At 38.6% G+C, this 22,547-nt stretch overlaps 1 protein-coding gene across 1 annotated transcript; it reads right to left on the bottom strand.

Moving 5' to 3' along the window:
• Window positions 1-401: 401 nt before the first annotated feature.
• ret (ret proto-oncogene receptor tyrosine kinase) lies at window positions 402-21,307 on the bottom strand. Its single transcript, XM_042336832.1, has 21 exons — window positions 21,175-21,307; window positions 19,960-20,202; window positions 18,655-18,936; window positions 17,840-18,081; window positions 16,294-16,465; window positions 14,511-14,710; window positions 13,920-13,988; window positions 13,691-13,883; window positions 12,025-12,153; window positions 11,233-11,340; window positions 10,191-10,307; window positions 9,346-9,602; window positions 8,552-8,699; window positions 7,665-7,772; window positions 6,837-7,048; window positions 6,225-6,347; window positions 5,930-6,000; window positions 5,636-5,773; window positions 5,157-5,256; window positions 3,871-4,018; window positions 402-657 (listed from the first exon to the last, which is right to left on the bottom strand). The coding sequence occupies exons 1-21, from the start codon at window positions 21,305-21,307 to the stop codon at window positions 500-502; spliced, it is 3,351 nt and encodes a 1,116-aa protein (XP_042192766.1). The 3' UTR covers window positions 402-499.
• Window positions 21,308-22,547: the final 1,240 nt, after the last annotated feature.

The raw sequence follows: 22,547 nt of genomic DNA, 5'->3' as shown, positions 1-22,547 counted from the left end.
AGGTCATTTTATTTTTAAAGACTATTACACATTTTCACTGGTTTTCTTATCACATTTCTTTCAGGCAACCTCCCAGGGTTAACTAACACACCTCCTAGTCATCGGGAGGCCGTTAGGCTACTGAATGGCTCTGCTTTTCACCTTTGTCCTACTCAAGCGTAAAACTCCCTAATCCTGAAATAGACCCTATCTGCAGGCTGCCTAGGGGAGGGGTGGAGAAGAGAATAATACCTGACAATGACTGGAGCAGGAGATATAAGCAGTTTCCGTAATATTATGGCAAAAGGTTTAAAGATGAAGGAACAACCTTTCTGAGGAAAGTAACTGAATGTAACTTCAGAAGTACCTCACCTTGTCCCATTCCCTAATACCAATTCTCACATCTCATCCAAACTCCTCGATCCACACTTCCTTTCTGTTTAGCTCAATGGCCCTGTATAAAGGTTCTGTGGGGGTGGGGGCGGGTTGTGGGTTATGGGTTTTGCTGTCGCTTTGGTTTTTAACTATCATAGTGTTCCACAAATTTTGCTGTTGAAGGTGACACCATCCAGTTTGCATAAACACTATCATTTGCATATCTTGTAAAGACAGAGTTAGTTCCATCGAATCTTGTTATGGGAATGGGGTTGTCTTCAGGCCAGCTGGGATACGAGATGCCTAAAAACGAAAACAAATAATTTTTTCTGCACAGGGGAACCACAACAAAAAAGTTCAGGTGCTGACAGTTATTCTCACCAAACATACCATATCTATCGGTTTCACTGCACGTATCAACACAAGGCCCTCGGTTAATGGGCAGAAACTTCCTTTCGTTAAAGGAAAAAGAAAGAAAATTTAAATGAAAGAAAAGTTACCTAAAATCAACTGCTGCAGTTCCGATGTTCTCCCTCTACTTACACGGCAGAGTGTGTTTAAAGTCAGATTGGAATTTGTGTCTTTGTACATGCGCTTTGGTGGAAGAAGGGACAAACGCCATCTCGCATTCTCTCTTTTGGGAAGGGAAGAAGGGCAAGGGCACTATGACTAGCAAACACAGGGAGATGAAGGGCAGACAGATAAGGCCACTGGAGTGATCACTATACTCCATACAACAAGACTGTGGTCATTCCTGATCTCCAAAGACTGCTCCACTCCACCCTCATTATAACTTGCCCTCAGGCACTGGATCTTCATCTCGGGACTCGACTCTCACTTCACCATGACAGGGTCTTTGTGAGCCAAGAATTGTGAATGAGATTCATGTTGTGGGTGAAGGGTTAGTTGCGCTGTAACTAGATTGAGATAATCACTGCAAGAAAGAAATTTATAATTTTATTTTGACCCTGAGGTTTCTTAGAATTTGGGATGGGATACTTTGCTCATATTTTGCCCGTTAAACAGAAATGTTGTTACAACTGGGAGCCTTGTAATGAGTAAATCTTGGAGGCTGTGTTATAACTGAAACCTTAATGCTGGATTAATTACACTGGATCAATTAGTTATCAGTTCTAGAGGTAGAGCGATTCGGAGTGGAACACAGCACTTTTTGTTCACACTCTGAAAAGGCAATGGCTGTAATTGAGGAGAGTTCTGAACGTATGAAACTAATCCCAAGCACAGTACAAAAAATGGTGGACTTTTTTGTAAAAATGTAAAAGTTACTTTACAATCAGTTACAATACAAGCTCGATTTTCACTGGAGCCAAGAATTAGATTCCTGAAACCATCACCACAGTGTGCTTTTAAAATCAGAGCTTGAAGTTGACTTGGTGCCATTGACATTGCCCAACTCGTACTGCACTTTTAGTATCAATTTGTTTTGAAAATTGCATCAAATAGACACTAACTGTACAGTAATTATAAGGTATGAACATAGGTTAGGTGTATTACAGACAGGAGCATAGCTGAACTTTATAATGCTTGCAGCTGATATAGCATCTTATCATGTCTTCAAGATATTTCAAAGCTCTTCACAGCAATTTACTGTGAATTGTAGTAACCTTGTATTTGTAGGCGAATGTATAATGTACGTATGTGTATATATGAAAGACACAAGGGATAGAGCTGTTAAGGACTTTCTCTTTGGTTCTGAGACATAACATGGTAAAACCTTCTTAGTTTTTAATATTATGTTGGTTAATCTTTAAATTTCTGGTCTGCGTAACAATATCTGCTACTCTGTGAGAGTTTGGTAACGTGGCGCGAGACCCTCCAAAAAATCTGGGTCTACAAAATGAACTGAATTGGAGTAAATATTAACTCTTTGGTCATGCACACAGCAAGTACTGATAAACATATATGCAGGTTCCAAGATCACAGAGAATAATGATTTACTTGTTCGTGTTATCAGAACTTCATAAAATGGGGGAGGGGGAAAAGAGGTATAATACTGATAGCTTCTTAAATGGAGACTGTAATGCAGGCAGAATATATCATAAATATACTGTTGTAATCAGATCTGAGTGTGTTCAAAATTGTGTGGAGTTTTGATAAGGACAACAGGGAAACAATATTTTGCTGGTTTCAGATTTAATAACCAGAGGCAATAAATTTAAGATCATTACCAAAAAAAACTTGAGAGGATAGTGGATGTTTTTATGTATTCACACAGAAGGTTATTAGGACATGGAATTTGTTACTAAAAATGGTGGTTGAAGTAATGTGCATAATAATTTTTAAAGGAAAAAAAGACAAATAATTAAGTAAAGGAAAACTATAAAATGGTGTGGGGCAAACGATAGAGTAGGACGATCTATAGATACCTATGATATACAAGTACCTCTTTCAGAAAGCCCACACAGGCAGGAATGTCTGAATGGCCTACTATGCCATAATACTGTATGATTCTAATGAATATTGGACCATGAGAATCATACAATTCAATTGACTTATAATGAGGGTGGAATCTATATTCCAAACAGAATTATTGCAAACTTTAAAAACTGTTTAGGAATGAATTGCATTCTGTGAAAATCACAAGCAAGAAGAAGCCTGACTGCCTAAGAGCCCCAGCTGAACTCTGTGTTTAATTTATATAATACATCCTCATTAGGCAAAGGGGGTTACATGTGCAAATCTACACTTTGAAATCTCTTCCATTCTCATTGTACAATTAGAGACAATAGATCTCTGGGAATGATTAGGAGATCACAAGGGGAGAATATCATTGAAGGGCTCAAATGGTGCCTACTATTATCTGAACTCTAAAGTTAAAATAGTGCCTTGAATTAACTCTTTGGTACCTGTTGTTTAATGCGTACCATTTCATGTACATTTTATATACATTTATTTTTATGGGAAGAGGTATTATTCCATATTTGGTTATCTTTTGTGCCACCAATTGCTACCGATGTGGGTGCTAATTGCCAGCATGCCCCATGCCCCTGATGCACGATGGCATTTACACAAAAGGACCTGATTACTGTAGGTTTGTTGAGCAATAAGCTACAGGTAATCACCATGAAATTTTATACAGTATACAATCTATAAAGATATGTGGCAAGACAAGCTATAGGCAAATTCAGTAAAGTGGCCACACTCTTATAGCCTCCTAAAAGACTCTTACATGTGCCTGGCGCTTTACAGTAACTATAGAGAAAATGTATAGGTGACTTATTTTGTAACCTAAATATAAGCCTGTCTTTCCATAGGCCACATGGCTGTCGTGTACAGGCTTCCCCAATAAGGGAGGGGGAGAGAAGGCAATGAACGCATGCATTGTATCCGAATTAAAGAAATCCAATGTTTGAACGAGTATTTGTTCATTTGGGTCAGTCTTCGGTTCCTGACTCAATCCAAATCTCAGAAGGGCTCTGTGTAAACAGGGCCACCGGATGCAGCAGTACATCTGAAAATGAGTTTAGAATCTAGTAAATGCATGTGAAATTCTACCGTAGAGTTTGTTTTCAATCCATGTGGAGGGGAGGGACCGAGGGAGGGGAGCATTATTACAGTCTACCAGTGGCGTCTCTTCTTCAGCCAGCCCATCGTCATACAGCAGAGAGTCTGATGGTGTGGAGGCTGCCAGATCCAGGTAGTCCTAAGTAAGAGGAGACATTCATTTGCAATTGTTTGCTTCACTGAATAACAACGACGACTTGCATTTATATAGAACCCTTCATGTAGGATAATGTCTCGGAGCACTTTACAAACTCAGGGTCGGACACTCAGCTACGGAGAGGGAGGAGGGAGAAAGGGTAAAGGCAAGGTGACAATAGTGCGGTCAAAGAGGTAGATTTTAAGGTGCGACTTGAAGATGGATATAGAGGGCAAGCTGGAGGGGCAGAGAGAGGGAGTTCCAGAGGTTAAGGTATAGTATCCGATGAAGGCTCAGACCCAATAAAGGAGCGGATAGGGCAGGGGATGCACAGCAAGCATTAGTTTGCTGAAAGGAAAGGGTGAATCGAGGAGTAGGGTAAGAGAAGATCAGGAAAATTGGGGGAATTCTAGCGATCAGCAAGCATAGAAGCAAACTGATGATAATACAAATCAAAAGTCAGACATTGCTGGAAATGCACAAAGAAGTTATCTAGGGTCAGAATTAAAACTTAAAACTAATTATCTCCTTCACATCTTTATAAATGTAAAGAACAAATGTATGCATGTGTGTGTGTCTGCGTAATTATGCATATTTATATATAGACACACATGTTTACACAGGCAAAAGAGAATTCAGGGTGAGACGGACATACCAAGAGACATTTCAGTATTTTTAGAGTGTATCAGGCCTCAGGACTGGATTGTGGAGAAACCATATGCATGTGTGATCACAAGATCAGTTCAGAAGAAGAATTGGCCCATTTAATCCCATCCTTCCAGAACACCTACATGAACCGAGCACCCATCAAGCTGCTTTTTAAATGAACCATTGGCCTCAACCACCTCCCTGGCAATATCTGGACATGATTCACTGGCAGGTTTGGCAGCACCAAGCTTTGCTTGAAGACTTGAAGAATTGGGAAAGTTAAGAATGTTTCCTGCCTAATGATAAAGTCTAAACTGAAAGGAGCTATGTTATGTTAACTAGAAGAATCATTTATTTTTGCTATGAACCTGTGGGAGGGATCAGTCATGATCCCGGATAATGTCCAACCTGGGTCTGGTTAGATGTTGTTTTCTCATTTTGATACAAGATCTAAAAGTGTTGACCCTACATTAAACAGATGGATTCTACTTACTCGACTCTTCACCATCATTTTCTCCAGCTCTTTGCTGATTTCTGCAAAGGTAGGTCGTTTATCTGGCTCTTGTTTCCAACATCGCAGCATCAAGTTGTACCTGAGCGGCAAGAGGATTACAGTGGGATTGATTAATTAAAATAATTAATGATTATTTTACAGCTCATTTTTAACAGTGGTTTTACCTGAGTAAAGCAGAATTAGACAGTTTTCAAAACAGATGTATCTGGGTCTGCAACTGACCTGTTCTTTCTGCATGAAATTATTTAGTGTTGGCAGTTCCTGCAATTCATGATTCAGTCTAAAGTACTATTTACCAGCCGCTTAGCTAACACAATCCAGCCCAATGTAATAAAAGTGTTTTCCTCATATGTAGATGATATATTATCTGAAACTAGTCTTGGTGACCTATAGAACAGATTCCTCACTACAGATCTGATTTCAGAGTGCTTATTTTAGTTTATTTTATAGGATCTTACATTTCCTCACTGCAATTTTCTGGTCGCTCCATCCGATATCCTGTCTTTAAGAGGTTGAAGAGGCGTTCAGGAGCAATGCCAGGATATGGGTTTCCACCCAATGTCACTGTCTCCCAAAGAAGAATGCCAAATGACCACCTGAATAGTGCGGGCAAAGAGAAATTGCTTAGTGCTGCCAATGTAATGTAAATCTAAAATACAAAGATCAAGTTTCTAGCAATGGGAATGATTTTCTAGCGAATGTAGGCTCATGTCCCAAACTCATAAAATTAATGCGCACAACATGGCACTTACACATCACTCTGGGTGGTATAGATGTGATCAAACAGTGATTCGATTGCCATCCACTTGACAGGAATTCGACCCTGTGGAACACAGAAACATTATTTGCTGACTATAGGAAAGTATGGATTAAGAAAAGACTATTTGGCCATCAACACTACCTCCAACAGACTGCACAATTTATGATCAATTTGGATCCATGCAATTTTAGGAATACATAGTCTGCAGTGTCTTTAGCACAAATAATTTCAGAAGCAAAGGCAGGTCGTGAGCATCACATTAGGGCAGAGAAGAGTGGGCATTATACCTTGCTTCTCTTTACGTAAGAGTCTTCCTCATACACATCTCTGGAGAGGCCAAAGTCTGAGATCTTCATCTTACGTCCTTCAGCAACCAGAACATTTCGTGCTGCCAAATCACGGTGGACAAGCTAAGAACAATAATTACATAAGGAGCTGAACCAATATATAACTTAGTATAACTAAATCAATAATATAATACTAGAAGTATCTGAGACCTCTCCCACCTCCACAACTCCCAAACAACATTAACACTTTTGAGCATGTATCTTACAGACCAACCACACCCCGCACCACACACACATACACACACACACACACATAACAAACATTTATCAATAAAACCACCAAGACCCTGATAGATTGCTAAGTGATGTGTGAACCTCCAATTAAGCACTGTGGCACAGTGTGTGAATGTCACTGCACACTACACGACAGTACCACACCACGATTTAATAACCTCTTTCCATATCACTTTTTTAAGCAGTGGGAGAAGAGATTTCACACTGATATATAAAGCCTGGTACAAATATATTTTTTAATCCCCACAATATTATCCAACCTCTAATCATCTGACCCCTTCAGGAGCACTCAAATGTACAAAAGAAATAGATAATGACCTTCATTTCAGCCAGGTATTGCATTCCCCGGGAGATCTGCCAGGCAAACGATATCAAATCTCCCATGGTCAAAGCCCGTTCATCTGGATTGTCCAAGTAACTAGAATTTCGGTTCCCTTCCCCCAGGTAACTGGTGCCTACTTTGCGACTTTCTCTCAGGAAGTTTCTCAGGGATCCATATTTAGCGTATTCCACAATGAGATATAGAGGACCTGCCATGGAAAGGAATTGAGTTTTCCCAACAAATCTCATCTTAGAACACAACATTTAATAACTAGCATTCTGTTCCAGGTCATATAAAGGCAGGGAACACATCATTGGAATAAAAAATCCGACACTGCAGCTCAAATGACTTCAGATCGCCTCCATATTCAAGAAGACACTTGAACCAGGTAACAAAAATCTGAAACCAAGTTGAGTTTTAAAGGTAAATCACACTCAGTTTTCTTTCTTTAATCATGCAGTACTCCCTAAATAGTCTTCAATGGAAATATTTTCAATGAATGAGTCAGCTAATTCCTCTTATATCAAGAGGAATTTTAGTTATTTTCTGTCTCCACCCGAACCAGCGAATAGTAGCCCTTCAATGATCAAGTTACTCTATATAACTGCTTTTATATAGGTTTTCAAAAAAAAATTGACTGGACAATAACTATGGTACAATGGTATCTCATTGATACCAATTATTATTCTTTACCTGATAGTCGTGTTAACTATTCTTTACCCGAGTATCTTCACGTTAGTTTCAATTTCATACTATCTTATGTGACATGCAGTAACCACTGATCTACGTGGTGTAATCCCGACTAAGGAAAAACATTCTCTTACCATCTTGAGTGCATGCTCCATAGAGTTTAATAATGTGGGGGTGGCTGACTTGTTTCAGTAAGTTGAACTCCGATAAGAGATCTCGCAGTTCACTTTGAGAAGCATTCTCTGTCCGAGAGTGAGAGAGAAAGAAAGTAGTTTAGGAGCCAAAAATGAAACATACTTGATGTCTTTTTTAAGTGACTAAGTTAGTTGTTCTCAAAATTGTTTCTACAATTTCCTCCCTACGCTTCTCACACTTTTTGTAGGCTGGGTATTCAGTTGAATCCCATACATAGAGGAGCAGAATTTATTAGACCAGTTCAGGATAAAGCAGCAAATATCTGAGCTTGGCCCAGTACAAACGCTTCATTTTCCCTCTGTGCATATCTCTTTAAAATAACATGGTGATGTTCAGACAAAATTACCTGCCTCATGTATATCCATTTCACCATCATTTCAGTGCCAAAGCATATTATTTTTAAGATTAAATGTGATTTAGCTCTCCATTAATATCCTGAGGAAGAGTGTGTTCACAATCTGCTGGAGTGTGTTTGCTCACCAAATCCCTGCATTTCTAGGAACTGTAGGTGGAAGAAGATATATTGGTCTCTGGTGCTAATATATATGAGTTTGCCAGGCACATTGTCAGAGTGCCATTAAAAGTGACGATTTACCTGCACATGTGTCCCTTTACACAAGTAGACCACCAAATTAATAGTTCCTCAGCTGAAGTCTGCTAATTGCACTTCAATAGTGAAGTTCCACTGCTCTATTGGATTTCTGCCAGCAAGAATACTTAGCTGCAGGCTGTTAAAAGAACCTGTCAGTTCGGTTAATAAGGTTCACTGGCTGCAGATATCTAAAAATGTCATATATTTATATTGCACTAAATCACTGGGTCCTACCTTTCAGCATCTTGACGGCAACGGTGGTGTAGCCTGCTTTCCCCTTTAGTCTGAACGCAGTAGCCTTCACGACTTTCCCAAATTCTCCTTCACCGAGGGTTTTGCCAAGGACTAGATTCTTCCTTGGAAACTCCCATTTGGGATCCTCCTGGCAGGAAGAGAAAGCAGCTGAAGTGAAGGGTTTACCCCACATGCCTTCAGTCTAGCAGTAGACTTGGTGCAATTTAGGGGGAAATGCCATCCTATTTCACAAAAGCTAAAATAAATCATGAACTTTCAATTAAAATCCTCTTCCAAAATTAAAAATAGGAACTTCTAAATATCTTTCCAGGTTTCAGCTGCAGAGGTTAGAAAGCAATCCCAGCATCACAGCCAGGAGGGTGAGGCCGAACGGACTCATAGAAAATAAAATGCACACTGCACAGTGACAGGAGAGAAGACATAGGGATTGTGTAAAATATGAATTACAGAATATACTATGGACAGAAGAGTCCACCAAATGTATTGATTGGAAGACTGTGTGCATGCTTCTCCAGGAATCAAGGGTCTTCCAAGAACATAAGTGGCAAACAAAGAGCTTGTATCAAAGGCAAATCAATTACTGATTGAAATAGACAGATCTCTGAAATGAGCATTCAAACTCTGATATAAAGAAATGTTGAAAGCATACGTTGGAAGCAAAAGCTAAACAAATTCATACAGTGGTGGATTCAAACAAATTTGTGATCAGTGCTGATCATGTTATGCATAAATCATTAGAAGGCTTCACAAAAAAGACAACAAATAGCAAATACTGGTATTTTGAAGGTGTCCACTGCCACTTGATTCTCCATGGAATCCACAGAGGGCCTCCGGACATTATTGGAGGAGTAGCTGATGGGGTAGGCTTGAGCTGGCCTCCTGAAAGTCATCTCTGCTGAGGCAATAGGAGCTTTGGGAGAATTCTTGTGGTATCGGTGGATGAAGTATGAAGAGAGCAGTACGGACAGGATGAATGACAGCAGCACGGCCGCAGCAATGATGGTTTTACAGACATCGTCGCAAGTCGATTCTGTGAATGAAACGCCACGATGTTTCCTTTAGTGATCGTTGAGGCAAAAACAATTCAGTTTGCATCATTTCCCTTTATTACTCAAAAGATCCAATTGATAACCCTCTTCCTTCATTCTCTTTCAAGGGTTTCTCAGGCATTAGTTGCCAACTGAGAGGCCAAATCACTGCTAATAAGGGAGATGACAGTAGCCCAAGTTGACATCCTTTCCAATTTTCTCCATTCCCTATGGGAAAGTATCTTTTCTGTGATGAGCACCTCCCCCGACAATATGGTTGAGAATGAGAATTCCTGCAGATTATCTGTAGTTTCTCTTGTCTCAAACCAAAGTAATATATCCTCATTCAGTTTGATACAGAGGCACACACCATCTGTACCCTATCTAAGACTTGGATCAATTGCCTTCTACAATTCCACAGTGTAACCATTCAATAGTGATTACAATCTGGGAGTTGTAGAATCAGGATAAAATAGATCATTTTAATGCCGAATAGTTGGTATCTTCTTTCTCACAGTTTTGTGAAACGTTTCATCTTCACCTATGCGGAAGTAAACATGTCACTGAAAAGATTCAAATCATGAACTTACCTATGACATCTTCCTTTTGGCAGAAACATTTGCCAGAATTGCAATAACACGTCCCAAATCCTCCTTCGATTCCTCTCACCTCTCCTAATTCAAATCCGCCAACAATTTTCTTCCGAACTGCATGAATAGAATATAGGGCACAAGATAAGAACTTGTCAGAATATTTTCCCCAAATTCATCTTCCTGCTGGAATTCTCTCATTACTGATTGATCCTGAAAATAATCCAATGGTTATTCTTATGTCATTTTCCATGGAAGGAAATCTCCTATCTAGTGCGCTGAACATTCAAGCGGCCTTAATTAAGAGTTCTCAATGTCATGCACATTGGTGAGGTGCTTTGGGGAAGCCAGGTGCACCCCTTCTGCATATGGGAGGGAAACTCAGAAGGGGTAAGGCCTAGATTGAATGATCCATGGGCTGTTCCTCAGCACATTCTATCAATATTGGTGGAGAAAAGGTAGCTCTCCCTGTCTTTCAACTATAGCTGGTGAAGAATGCCCTTGAGATACAAAGGGTGATGAATGCAAGAAGCTTCAGTTGGTACATTAAACCAGAACAGGAAAACTTGTACACCAGAGCTAAGACCCCTTGTATATTGTTTGCCCTGTGTGTATCATCTAGACATAGTTATCTGCAAGCTGCTGATCCAACGAGTTTATTTAAAAACTAGGGCTCTCATTAAAAAAGGTCATCTTTCAGTCTGGAAAGGCGCAACCCATCTGTGCACCCTTCTATTTGGGGAGGGATTGGATTTCCATAATATGAATTTCAAAGAGACTGAATCTCAATCAGATGTCTGTAGTCATCTGAAAGTACAGCTCCAGCCCATCAATCTTAGTTTCAGGCTCACGAGAGAGATGGTTGAGACATTTTAATAATAGATCTTCTCATGGTGTTACTAATTAGATAACCCTGACAATACTTTTAAATTAATGAATAATATATTTGTCTTTATGGAGCTCAGAAATAGTTCACAACTGCATAAAGCAAAAGAGATGCCTGGAGGTTTACCAATGTTAGCATGGGCTGAGGTTAACATACCAATACAATCTTGTGGGCACGTACTCCTCTTCTGCTCCACTATATCACAGTATTTATCAGGACATGTGGTAAGATCTGATGAGCAGGTGGAGTAGTTTTTTGATATGCCTGCAGAGAGAAATAAAATATTTTATGGTCTTGCAAACCAGGTTAAGGAAAATGGACAATCTCTCAGTAGGCTTAAGAAGCTTGTTTCTATAATAGAAAAATACAGAACTGTGTAAACTAGCTGGAGTTGTAGCTTAGAGCATCATTTGGAAGAGCTACGGATCATGAAAACCTTATTTGCAAGAAATGTGGGGGTCTTTACACAAAAATTACTAACAGTAATGATCTTTTTGTTATGTTATAATGTAATCTCCGCTTATAGACATGCAATGAAAAGATAGCTAGTGTTAACAATTGGCATGTGATGGAACCCAGTGTGTTAATTCTGGAAAAAATGTTTCTAATAATTGTAGAGGAGCTAAAGATAAGCCAGGACTGAGCCTTGATTTCTTCCGTAAAGACAATAATCACTTTAGGCTCTACATTATTATTATAATAATTTATACTTTTATGAATGCACATTTGCTAGGGAATTGTAAAGACAGCCGCAGGTTAATTTGTACAGTACTGTTTAAGATATTGAGATCATAATCAAGGTGAACCTGGATATGAAATATTTACATTGTAATTGCCTGGATCCAGTTAATTCCCTGCTGTTGTTTAATCCTATNCCGTATTTAGGAACATAAAAGCTGGCATGAAAAATAAAACATGGTACACCAAATAATTGCAGGAGATTCTTACCTTTATCATACCCCTGCCGCCACTGGCACTTTCCATCTTGGGTTCCAATACCGCTACATTCTTCACAGACTGATCGCAACTTGTGCTCAGCACAGTGTTTGCCACAGTTATGCCTTCTAACATGAGTATCTGGGTGAAGGTAGAAATCATGGCATGTTATTTCCACGTACCTTCAAGGCCAGTTGAAACTTACTCTTGATTTTGTCAGCGGGTACCAGCTAGGAGATAAGTTCTTTGTTATATAATCATTGCATTGTCCAATTAGTATTCATGGCCATTATATCTGGGGGCTGTTATTGCTCCAGCTAAAATCACTTTTTATTAAGATTACCTTTGGTACTGCTTTGACTGCCAAAGATGTAAGAAATTCAGTCAGCACAATAGAAACTTGTAAGAGGCAAAATCGCACATTACAAACCAAACCCATGGGGTTCAAAGTAAAAAAAAACACACATAAGGTTCATGTGAAGAAAATGGGCAGACTATTGTCAGTTTGGGTTAAGAAGTTAGGTCAGCACACATAGTATGGGATCATGGTGAAAGTGAGGATAGATAGGAAGCAACAATAACGATACTTGGTGATAAATTGAGTCAAATATCCTCTCACAGTGCTTAAATACCATCCTTCACATCTGATCAAATCATCCTTCCTCTCACACCTGTCTCCCTGCTCATATTGATTAACTGGCCAAATTAACCCATGGACAAACAATCTTTTGTAACCATAGCGAAAATTTGATCTGGCCAGAGAGGAAAATAGATCTGTTTAGATGAGGAGAGGAAAGTGAAACAAAGACAACTTTGTTAGGTGAGAAATGTAACTCATACATTGAGGATTTAGAAGGCCAATTACTGGAGGAAAAGCATTGACAAAATTCATTTAAATCATTCTATTCATGAAATGTTGGCAGTAACAGTTCCTGCAGAAATGTATGAGTGAATATAGCCATTATTACTTTTGTTGCCCAATGCACCAGATGGATCAATCCCTACTGTTGCCTGAATTTTTGTACTATGTTCACAGTCACTGTCACAAGTACAAGGAATAAACTATTAAGACTGCATTCTATGCAGAACTGATCTGTTTTAGCTTTTGGCAGTAAGTGCATAGTCTGCGGATGAACTGTTCAAGTTTGATATACGGAAAACAGGATGGCAATTTTGCACAAACCTGTTCTGAATAACTTGGCTAAGGTCCAAGATCAGCAGCTGAATAGGCTTACCGATTATATTATCCATTAAGCAAGCATTTCCAAGTCAGGTAGAGGATTAGTTAAGTAAAGATCAAAGTTCCCTCTACATCCCCCAGCCTGCCTCTCTTACCACCACCATCACCATTAACAAGGTCTGTCTTTATTTTAGAAGTTTGCCTCTAAGCACAAAACTAGAACCACAATTATACTCCAAACACTCATTATACTTATAAACACTCCAGCCCAGTCACACTGCAATGAATTTCTGATAAAGGAAGAGATGGAGGGAAATGAGACAGAGATTACATAGAATTATATCAACTGTACAGCACAGAAGCAAGGCATTCAGCCCAACTAGTCCATGCCTGTGTTTACACCCTACATGAGACTACACCCCTCCTAATCTCTCTCATATCTGTCCATTCCCTTCTCCCTCAGGCATGCAGACCAATACCAAAACCAACAGTACATACGTGTTCCCTCCAACGTAACAACCATGTTGGTCTTTGTCTCCTCCTTGCTCAGTAATTCATTAGCTATGACGGTAAAGTGAAGTTTGCTGCAGTTGTTCCATCTCAGCACTTTAGATTCAGAAATGTACAGGATTCCAAATATATCCTCAGGTTGCTTCACAACCCCAACCAGGGAAAAGCAGCTTCTGTCCACCTGTGTGGCATTCCCATTCTCTTCTGCATGGATCACCGGCATTAATGTATAAGTTAGATTTAAGGCTTGAAACTTGTGACAGTTTGCTATGCAAATTCTTCCAATCTGTAACACATATAATTGAAAAGGCTAATGAAGGACCATGTGTTAATCTATTTCAGGGCATCATGACACGTGGCGTCTTTCTCCCAGTTAACTTGGTTGCATTCCCAATCCCTCCTAAATTTTCAAATTAATTGGCTAATTATTTCATTTTTGTTTATAGAGCATTGCTGCCATGTTTATCTATATAGCAGCTTTCACTTCATTCCTAATCAATCGTATTTCGGAAAATGCTTTGAGACATTTGTTTATTACCAATGCAGCAAAATACAAATTATTATTATCTAATTCAACCAAGATAATAAAAATTATTAATCGAGAAAAAAAACTTTAATCCTCCCTGGCTGTCTGCTGCCTGTTCGAAACTAAACCTGTGTCTCAGAAGTGCCGTCACACACAGTGCTTTACTTAAGGCCCATTGTATCAGATTATTTTAGTTTATTATATTTCATCAAAGACTCAAATGTTGCCTTTGAATCTGCTCAGGTACTTTCGAGGCACCACCCCTCGAAAAAATAATGTTACCTTTGCAAAACGTCCTGCATTCCTATTACATGTGAAGTGGATCGTTTCTTCAGAAAACTCAATGATGATTAGCCGGATAGTGATATTGAAGTGAAGTGTGACAGTGCTCTCAGAGCCTTGGTATTCTGTGTCGTGCACAAGGACGTCCAAACTGAATGATCGGTTCTCAGAAAGAGACAGGTTTTTCTTCAGTATCAGCTCTGAATAAAACATTCAGAAACCGTTATAGCAACAATCAGATGAAGAGCACATATTGTTATTTCAAATCTAGTTTTCTACATATTTGTTTAGATATCTATATATTTATTCATCCATCCAATTAAAGGTAAAAGATCAACGAACAATTTCACAGAACTCTCTTCTTGGAAGGTTCAGAGTTTAAATATTCTAAGAGTCGATGATAGTGAAAATTAGAATACGTTTGTTGCAAGTACAGTAGTAGGTTTAATGAATTGAATGATCTTGATTTGTTTCATACTTTTGAAATGATTTCCACATCAATATATCTCATTTTGTCCCAGTTATTCTTCAGTCCATCCTAGCATTATCTATCGATTTGTTCATTTGTCCATCCTTACCCTTCAACCCATCCATTCACTATTGTCTTTTGTGTATACTTTAACCTCATAAAACACTGGTGACATAAATCTACCTGACTGTCCCCATTTGACTTTCCAATTCTCCACAGAAGATGTCTCATTTAAGTCTATCTATTAATCTACTGTATTTTTGTCTGCCTATTGGTGAGACCATCCATCTTCTATCTATCTATCTATCTATCTATCTATCTATCTATCTATCTATCTATCTATCTATCTATCTATCTATCTATCTATCTATCTATCTATCTATCTATCTATCTATCTATCTATCTATCTATCTATCTATCTATCTATCTATCTATATCTATCTATCTATCTATCTATCTATCTATCTATCTATCTATCTATCTATCTATCTATCTATCTATCTATCTATCTATCTATCTATCTATCTATCTATCTATCTATCTATCTATCTATCTATCTATCTATCTATCTATCTATCTATCTATCTATCTATCTATCTATCTATCTATCTATCTATCTATCTATCTGACATTCACACAGTTTCTTAGCCATCTTCTATATATCAATCAATTCATTCTCTTCTGTAGAAATAACCATCAATCAATCCATTCACTTCTCTGGAAATAACCATCTATTGATTGATCTTATTTTCATTTTCACTCACCTCTCCATGAAGCAAATTATCTACAAACACATTTATCTCTGAATCATATATGGTGGACGCTCAACATATCAAAAATGAGAATTTAAGACTGTCAATGACTGGACTCTATTTCTGCTCTTTTGGCTATATTTTTGATAAACGTGTTTAGTTGTTTACTGTCTTCTTTCAGGAAAAAGCCCGAGGAGAGTGTCAAAATATAATGGAACACCTATTTAAATGATCTCACCAAGGAAAATGAAGAATAGCTACCAGGCGTAACAGCATTATGCTGTAATTCAGCTTGAAATGAGTGTGAGCTTTCGAGACACCACCAATTTTCCTGTATAAATTTTGAAAGTTTGGAAATCCTAGAAATTTTCGTGAGACTCATTCCTTTATTCTCTTTTTTTTAAAACATGCTTTTTGGCCTATCTATTCAGTTATTTAATTTGTGTCCGACTTAAAGCTTTTCTGGTTAAATGATGACCTACATCTCTGAAATTTACAAAGAAAAAGATGGTGGGGGTTAGAAATAAATTAGGTCATGCCAAGAGAATGTGGAGAAGCTTACCATATTTGTTTATTGTCCCTCGAGCAGGGCTCTCTTGAGTGGCAGGAATTTCGAAAGGTCTATGTTCCACTCTGAAGTTTTCTGTAATCCAAGTATCATTTTTCATGATTGTCGTCATGTATTGAGTGGTACTGTCAGCATCATACACCAGGATTGTGGCCACGACATTGTGCTGTAAACAAGAAATGTGCCTTCATTAAAGTGTGCAAGTCTTTAAATAATGCCCAAATGCAGCATTAAAATGTTGTAAAAAATCTACTGATGAAACTATCTGATCTGAACTTTTATACCACAAAACGTCTCAACATCCTGCAACGGCGATATTTGATCGATAGCTGCACTTCTATCAAAACAAAACCTCTAAACGCTCAATACCATGAATACAAAAAGGTGAAATTGCTAACTATTGGACAATTCTTACTCATGTGTTAATAATAGAAGTTAGGATGACATTTTACAGTGTTGTGGACATGTACAGCAGAGTAATGAATTGGATTCCAAATGTGACCTAAAGCAGACATGTTCCTGGTTAATAAACGCAATCAAAAAATATAAAAATGCTCAAAGACCAGGACCAAACATATGTATTTTTTTAAATGTAAAGGTGAACTATCATGCTCTAAGAGACAATACATTTCTATATTTCCAAGTGCTTCAGTTTTTCCTGGTTCATCTCTGATAAAGAACAAGGAAGAATTCTGTCCTGGAACAACTAAAATCGCTTTATTTCTGTGGCTCAACCTATAAATTGGAATCAAGTATCAGGTAACAGAAAAACAGGAAACTAAATATAAAAGATGCAAAATGACAACAAATACGAGGTAAAGGAAACCTTTCTTCATCTACACCCACAAGACCCGAACACAGACAAACAACATGGTCACTCCACTTTAAAATACATCCTGTGAAACGTATTGAGACGTCCTCCAGATATGAAAGGCACTATGGAAGAAGTAAGGATTATTGTTGTTACCATCATTATCTAGGCATATACGCCACCATTTTAAAGGAGCATGTCAAATCATCCAAAACTGGATACATATAAAGTTTGAGGTTAGCCTAAAATGATTTGCTTACCCCTTCAATACAATAGATTAGGAATATGAATTATATAGGTTAAGAATTTTATTTGCTTTTCTTCCTTCGCTTTCAACAAGGCGATACACATGATTTATGTAGTCCCAGACATGACTGAATTCTTAGAATTTACCCTGCAAACACTTATTTTTTGTTTAAAATCTTAAAATCACAATAATCCCTAATAATAATAATAATCCTTCAAAACCAAAAACAATAATAAATTGGTCATTTTCAATCTACGACTGTTTGTGGGACATTGCTGTGCGCAATTGGCTGCCACGTTCGCCCACAAATATACAGTCAATTCACTTTACAGTGTGTTCTGTGAAGCGCTTTGGGACGTCCTCCCGACGTGAAAAGCGCTATATCAAATGCAAGGATTATTATTATTATTATTATTATGCTGTTATAAACATGGACAGACATCCAAATCTATGTCTCATATGGATCGCATTCAAAATCCTACCTCGTTCCTGTTGAATTCAATGACAGCCTCCACCGTGTCGTTGCCATCAAGGAGAAATGGAGGGTTGTCACCTTTATCAAGCACAGTCACATGCAAGGCTCTCTCAATGTGAACCACCTGGAATTCCTTCCGCCATGTACATTTTACAATCATTTCATATGTTTCCATCACCTCCCTGTCAAGTGAACGCTCCACACTGAGCTCTGACGTCTCCTCATTAATTCTGAATGGAAATGAACCATCTGAAAGATGAATGGATTCAAGTCATACATGTAAATGCAACACTATATGAAGAGAATATTGCCCACCATTTGCGCTGCAGTCTTGATGACTAATTACAGGGCAGCGGGCTAGTGAGTAGCTTGCTTGCCAGCCTCAAGGCCAGAGTACAGTCCAGGCAGATAAAGCAGGAAAAGACACAAAAGAATCAAATGATATGAAATATAAATGAAGCACTGTATCTTTAAAATAAGTTTAACAACCACAGAAAGCAAAATGGAACCACAGAAGTAATCACATGAAAGTGAAAAGTCTCATATTTCTAGAAAATCTGCTCGGAACGATGATTAAATACAAAAAAACTGTAGAAGTAGCTGGCCTCCTATTAAAATCTCAGATTGATGACTTAGCTTAGGCAAGTAACACAAAATGGATGTACTGTAATGTAATATTTCATAATTTCACATGATAATCACATTGAATCTATCATAAATTGTTACATTTTTCATTCTAAATGAGAAACTGTAGGTCTCATTGCCATGACTTCAGAATTTTACCCATCCCATCCCTTGCTCTCTCCATCTTTAGTGTTTTACCTGTTGTTAGATGGTAGGAGATGTTGCCCGGTTGGCACTGGAACTGGTTTGGCAGGGATCTCATTTGAAAGAACAGGCCAGGGTACTTGTTCTCTATAATTTGAACCTTTGAATCCATTTCTCCAAAACACAGATCTTCAATGGTGATATTTGCACAGGGAGGCATGACCTTATTCACCACAATAATTATCACCTGTGCCTTGCACTCCATCTCCACAAATGGTTTGGGAGAGACAAAGATGTGCACTATAACCTTAAATAAGTCAGGGCCACCCATGTTACCTGGAACAGAAGGAACACAAAAAGAAATTATCCCAGCACTGTCTCAAAAATGTTCACTATTATCCCATGTGTTTGATCATCGTGTGAACAATTCCAGGCAACTTTATTTGGAAAATGTGAAGTCAGAACAGGAGAAATACTGAATAGAAACTGGTATAGGACCCATCATATCCTCAAATGCACGACACAGTTTGGAAACTTCCCCCCGGGGGGTGGGGAGGGTTGGTTAAGCGGGGTCTCCTTGGAGCTTAACTCCAAAGTAGCATGTTTGGCAACAGTATCATGGAATCAAGCCATCCCTCTGTGGCAGTCTCGGTCCAGTTCCTAAGCCAGGTGGCAGTAGTCTGCCCTGCAGTATTCAGGACACTGCTGATTCCAGGCTGGCTCATCGCCAAGACTTGGAAAGGCAGACCGATCGCAAGGACTCTTCGCACTCACCTCCTGCAAGCCAAAGCCCTAACAGGTAGGGTGATCCAAGGTGGACAAGCAGAAGGAAAGCTTGCCAGTCAGTGCCTCAATGGGAAGTTTTGCAGTTTTAGCTAGTTAGCCTCCAGCAGTACCCCAACGCACAGTCTGGGGTCCCCAAGCCTTGGCTTTTGCAAACCTACAGCTAACACTTTCTGGAATTAGGTAAACAGCATGTGTCCCTCCAGGGAGAGAGTGCATATTCCATTCCAGCAAATATCTCTAGACAACTGAAGGGTCTCAACAAAGCGAAATGAGACTACATACCTCTGTCCATGCCAATCTTACAATGGGTTAACCAGTTGGTCAAGGGCAATAATGTCATGAGCGAGTTAGAACAGAACAATGAGTGGAATATGAACTATATTCTACTGTTTTTTATTGATACAGTTGGTTTATTTTTAAAACTCGAGATGTCATTTTATTAAAACAAGTTTCACTGTAGTTTCTGTAATATTAATAATAATGTGACATGATGATGGAACTATCAATAAATATGAGAACATCACATGATAATGACATCATCATGTATAACACAACAGAAAGGAAAGCACTTACCTAGTAGACTGAGGTCATTTTCTTCTAGGGTTTTATTAAGGTAGAAGACTCCAGATTTCTCATCAATTCGGAACCAGTGCTCACGTAATCCAATGAGCAGTGGATTGTAGCAGAACCCAAAATAAACAGCAGTATCCTCTTCCTCAGGTAAGGCATAAATCTGCAGGAGAGGGGTATCTGCTGGCTGGCCAACATGCACAGTTGCTTGGTATGTCTTTCTGGGGAAGTACAGACCAAGGGCCACTGAACAGAGGAGGGAAAGCAAGTATGTGAGAAAGAGGAAGAGAAAAAAACATACATTTTAGATTTTCAATACAAGACACATTGCTTATGTGAGTCAAACCCAGGTCTCAATGGTGAACGGTTAGAAATGCGTACAAACACCAAGCATCACCCAGTCCAGCCAGATATGTGCCATTACTTTTAAAAAACTGTGCTTGTAGTGTCATTAAATGTAATCTTGTTGTCATCTTCACATGTGTTTGTCTGCAACACAATTTGAAGGAAGAGATTATCAGCAATACCTGGTGCAAGAAGAAACATGCACAGTGAAAAGAGAAACCCATTAGAGCAAAGATAACATCTGGTAGAGAAACGATCATTGAAGTGTAAAGGGATGTTATCTTGGAATGCATTACTATGGGTTTTAAAATCAGACTCAACTGCACAAACACTTAAATTTATTTAATTCTAGTGTAGACATTTGTAGCATTCCAATCTGGGTATCCGTACCCAACAGTAATTCAGAAAAATTAAATTATGTCCTGGTCTCAAATATCAGCCCTTGTGTTTCAGTGAGCAATAAGGTTGTGCAGTGCAATACATGCTCTTATTGACTCATATTGTAGAAAACTTGTCACGTAGTAGCTAATCATTCCTTTATCTGATTCTTTGTACATAATTTGCTTGAGGGCAGACCTCCCATTATTTTCCAGCACTCCAACAATACTGCTTGTAGCCTGTGACTCAAAGGAATGCGAGAGCGAGCAGGGTGACTTTCCTAATTTTCCCCTATGCTTCAAGTGCCTGGTATTGTCCCAGTAAGGAAGTTATGCTTCTCCTTATGTAATCCTTGCATTTTATTTGATATAATGCCATATCATGTCTTTGAGATGTCTCAAAGTGCTTCACAGAATATAAGGTAAAATGAATTGACTGTATATTTTGTGGGTGAAACTATATGGTGAAGATCAGGGGTATAGGGCATCAACCTACTTCCCACAACTCTATTGTACCAGATCAGCACCTTTATTTGATCCGATCTGTGGAATTCTATGTGTGGGCAATTAATGGATAGAACCATGAAACCATCGAAATTTACTGCACCGAAGGAAGCCATTCGGCCCATCGTGTCTGTCCTGGCTCTTTTAAGAGCAATCCTTTCCGGTCCATTTACCTGCCCTTTCCCCATCCCCTGTAGCTTATTGTCTTTAAGTGAATTTAAGAAATAGACACAGACACAGTCGAGAACAGTAAAGAAAAGTCAAAATAATGTAAAATTAAGATGTGTGTCTTGACACAAAGACTGACAAAAGCACTCGGACATTTAGAAATAGATATCCAGAAAAGCAGACATATATACCAGACATGTATATATATTATCTGTATAGTATATATGTGTGTAACAGATGTACAAGCCAACAAAAACAGATAGACAGGCACTGAACCACACTGATCATTAAGGGCCTCCCACTGAACTAGGAAAGAAATCTAAATAGACATATGACCAGACAGGCATTAAAATGCAATGACCAGTGAGCAACTTCCTATCAAATGCAGGCTAAATCTAAATAGACAGACAGATGGAGTATTTAACAGCAGGGTAGAGAAAAAATGGTCTCCCGCTGAGTGCAAAAGCACCTACAACTGCTGTTCTTTCCATCAGCTCGGAAGCAAAGTGAAAAGCTGGCTTAGCTCCAAATCTATTGCATTACAACCTTAAAAATAAAAGTTCCAGCTCATGCCTGATAAATCTAATTTGTGGCTCAGTTCCAAGCTTAGATAAATTCAAAGTTTCACCTGGATTTCCTAACCATCTCCGATATTCTGACAGTAAATCTTCCAATGAGAGAACAATGGACGTTCACATTGATCTTAAATCACCCCACACATTTCTAATAAACAGAAAACTCACTGCCAACTCAAAGCAAGGCAACACAATGCATTGTATGGAGGTTGTTCTCCAATTAGCAATAAATGTATTATAATAAATAAAGTTTCCATTTGATATAGTGCCTTATCATGTTGTCAAAATGTTTCAAAGTGCTTTGCAGAATTTATTGCATATTTGCAGGTGAATAAGGCAGCCAATTTGGACACAGTGATTTCCCCAAAACAGCCATGAAGTGAATGAACAATTTTATCGGGAAGATACTAGGGGAAACTCTATTCTCTTTTTGAATTGTGCTATAGGATATTTAATATGTGTGCAGCACTCGCAGATCACAAATCAACCTTCATGTGAATTTAAAAAAGCATTTTAAGTTTCTAAAAGGCTCGTCACTTTCTGTTTTTAGAAACATTATATATATTTGAGGAAATCTTTACAGTTCATGAATGTGATGGTGAAGAAAGGAATATTTCTCATC

Source organism: Callorhinchus milii, unplaced genomic scaffold, assembly GCF_018977255.1.
Source record: "Callorhinchus milii isolate IMCB2004 unplaced genomic scaffold, IMCB_Cmil_1.0 Scaffold7, whole genome shotgun sequence".
Lineage (NCBI taxonomy): Eukaryota > Metazoa > Chordata > Chondrichthyes > Chimaeriformes > Callorhinchidae > Callorhinchus > Callorhinchus milii.
This window is presented reverse-complemented; position numbering and strand designations above follow the sequence as displayed.

What these genes read in the sequence shown, in the direction of transcription:
- ret (XM_042336832.1), bottom strand. Translation starts at nt 21,307, where the DNA reads ATGGGCCGAATGGCTTCCTTCGGTGCAGTAAATTTCGATGGTTTCATG. An exon ending in GTACAATAGAGTTGTGGGAA is followed by an intron (nt 20,203 to 21,174) that starts GTAGGTTGATGC and finishes TCCTCTGTTCAG; the next exon opens with TGGCCCTTGGTCTGTACTTC. An exon ending in GAAAATTGCAGTGAGGAAAT is followed by an intron (nt 5,257 to 5,635) that starts GTAAGATCCTAT and finishes CTTGCCGCTCAG; the next exon opens with GTACAACTTGATGCTGCGAT.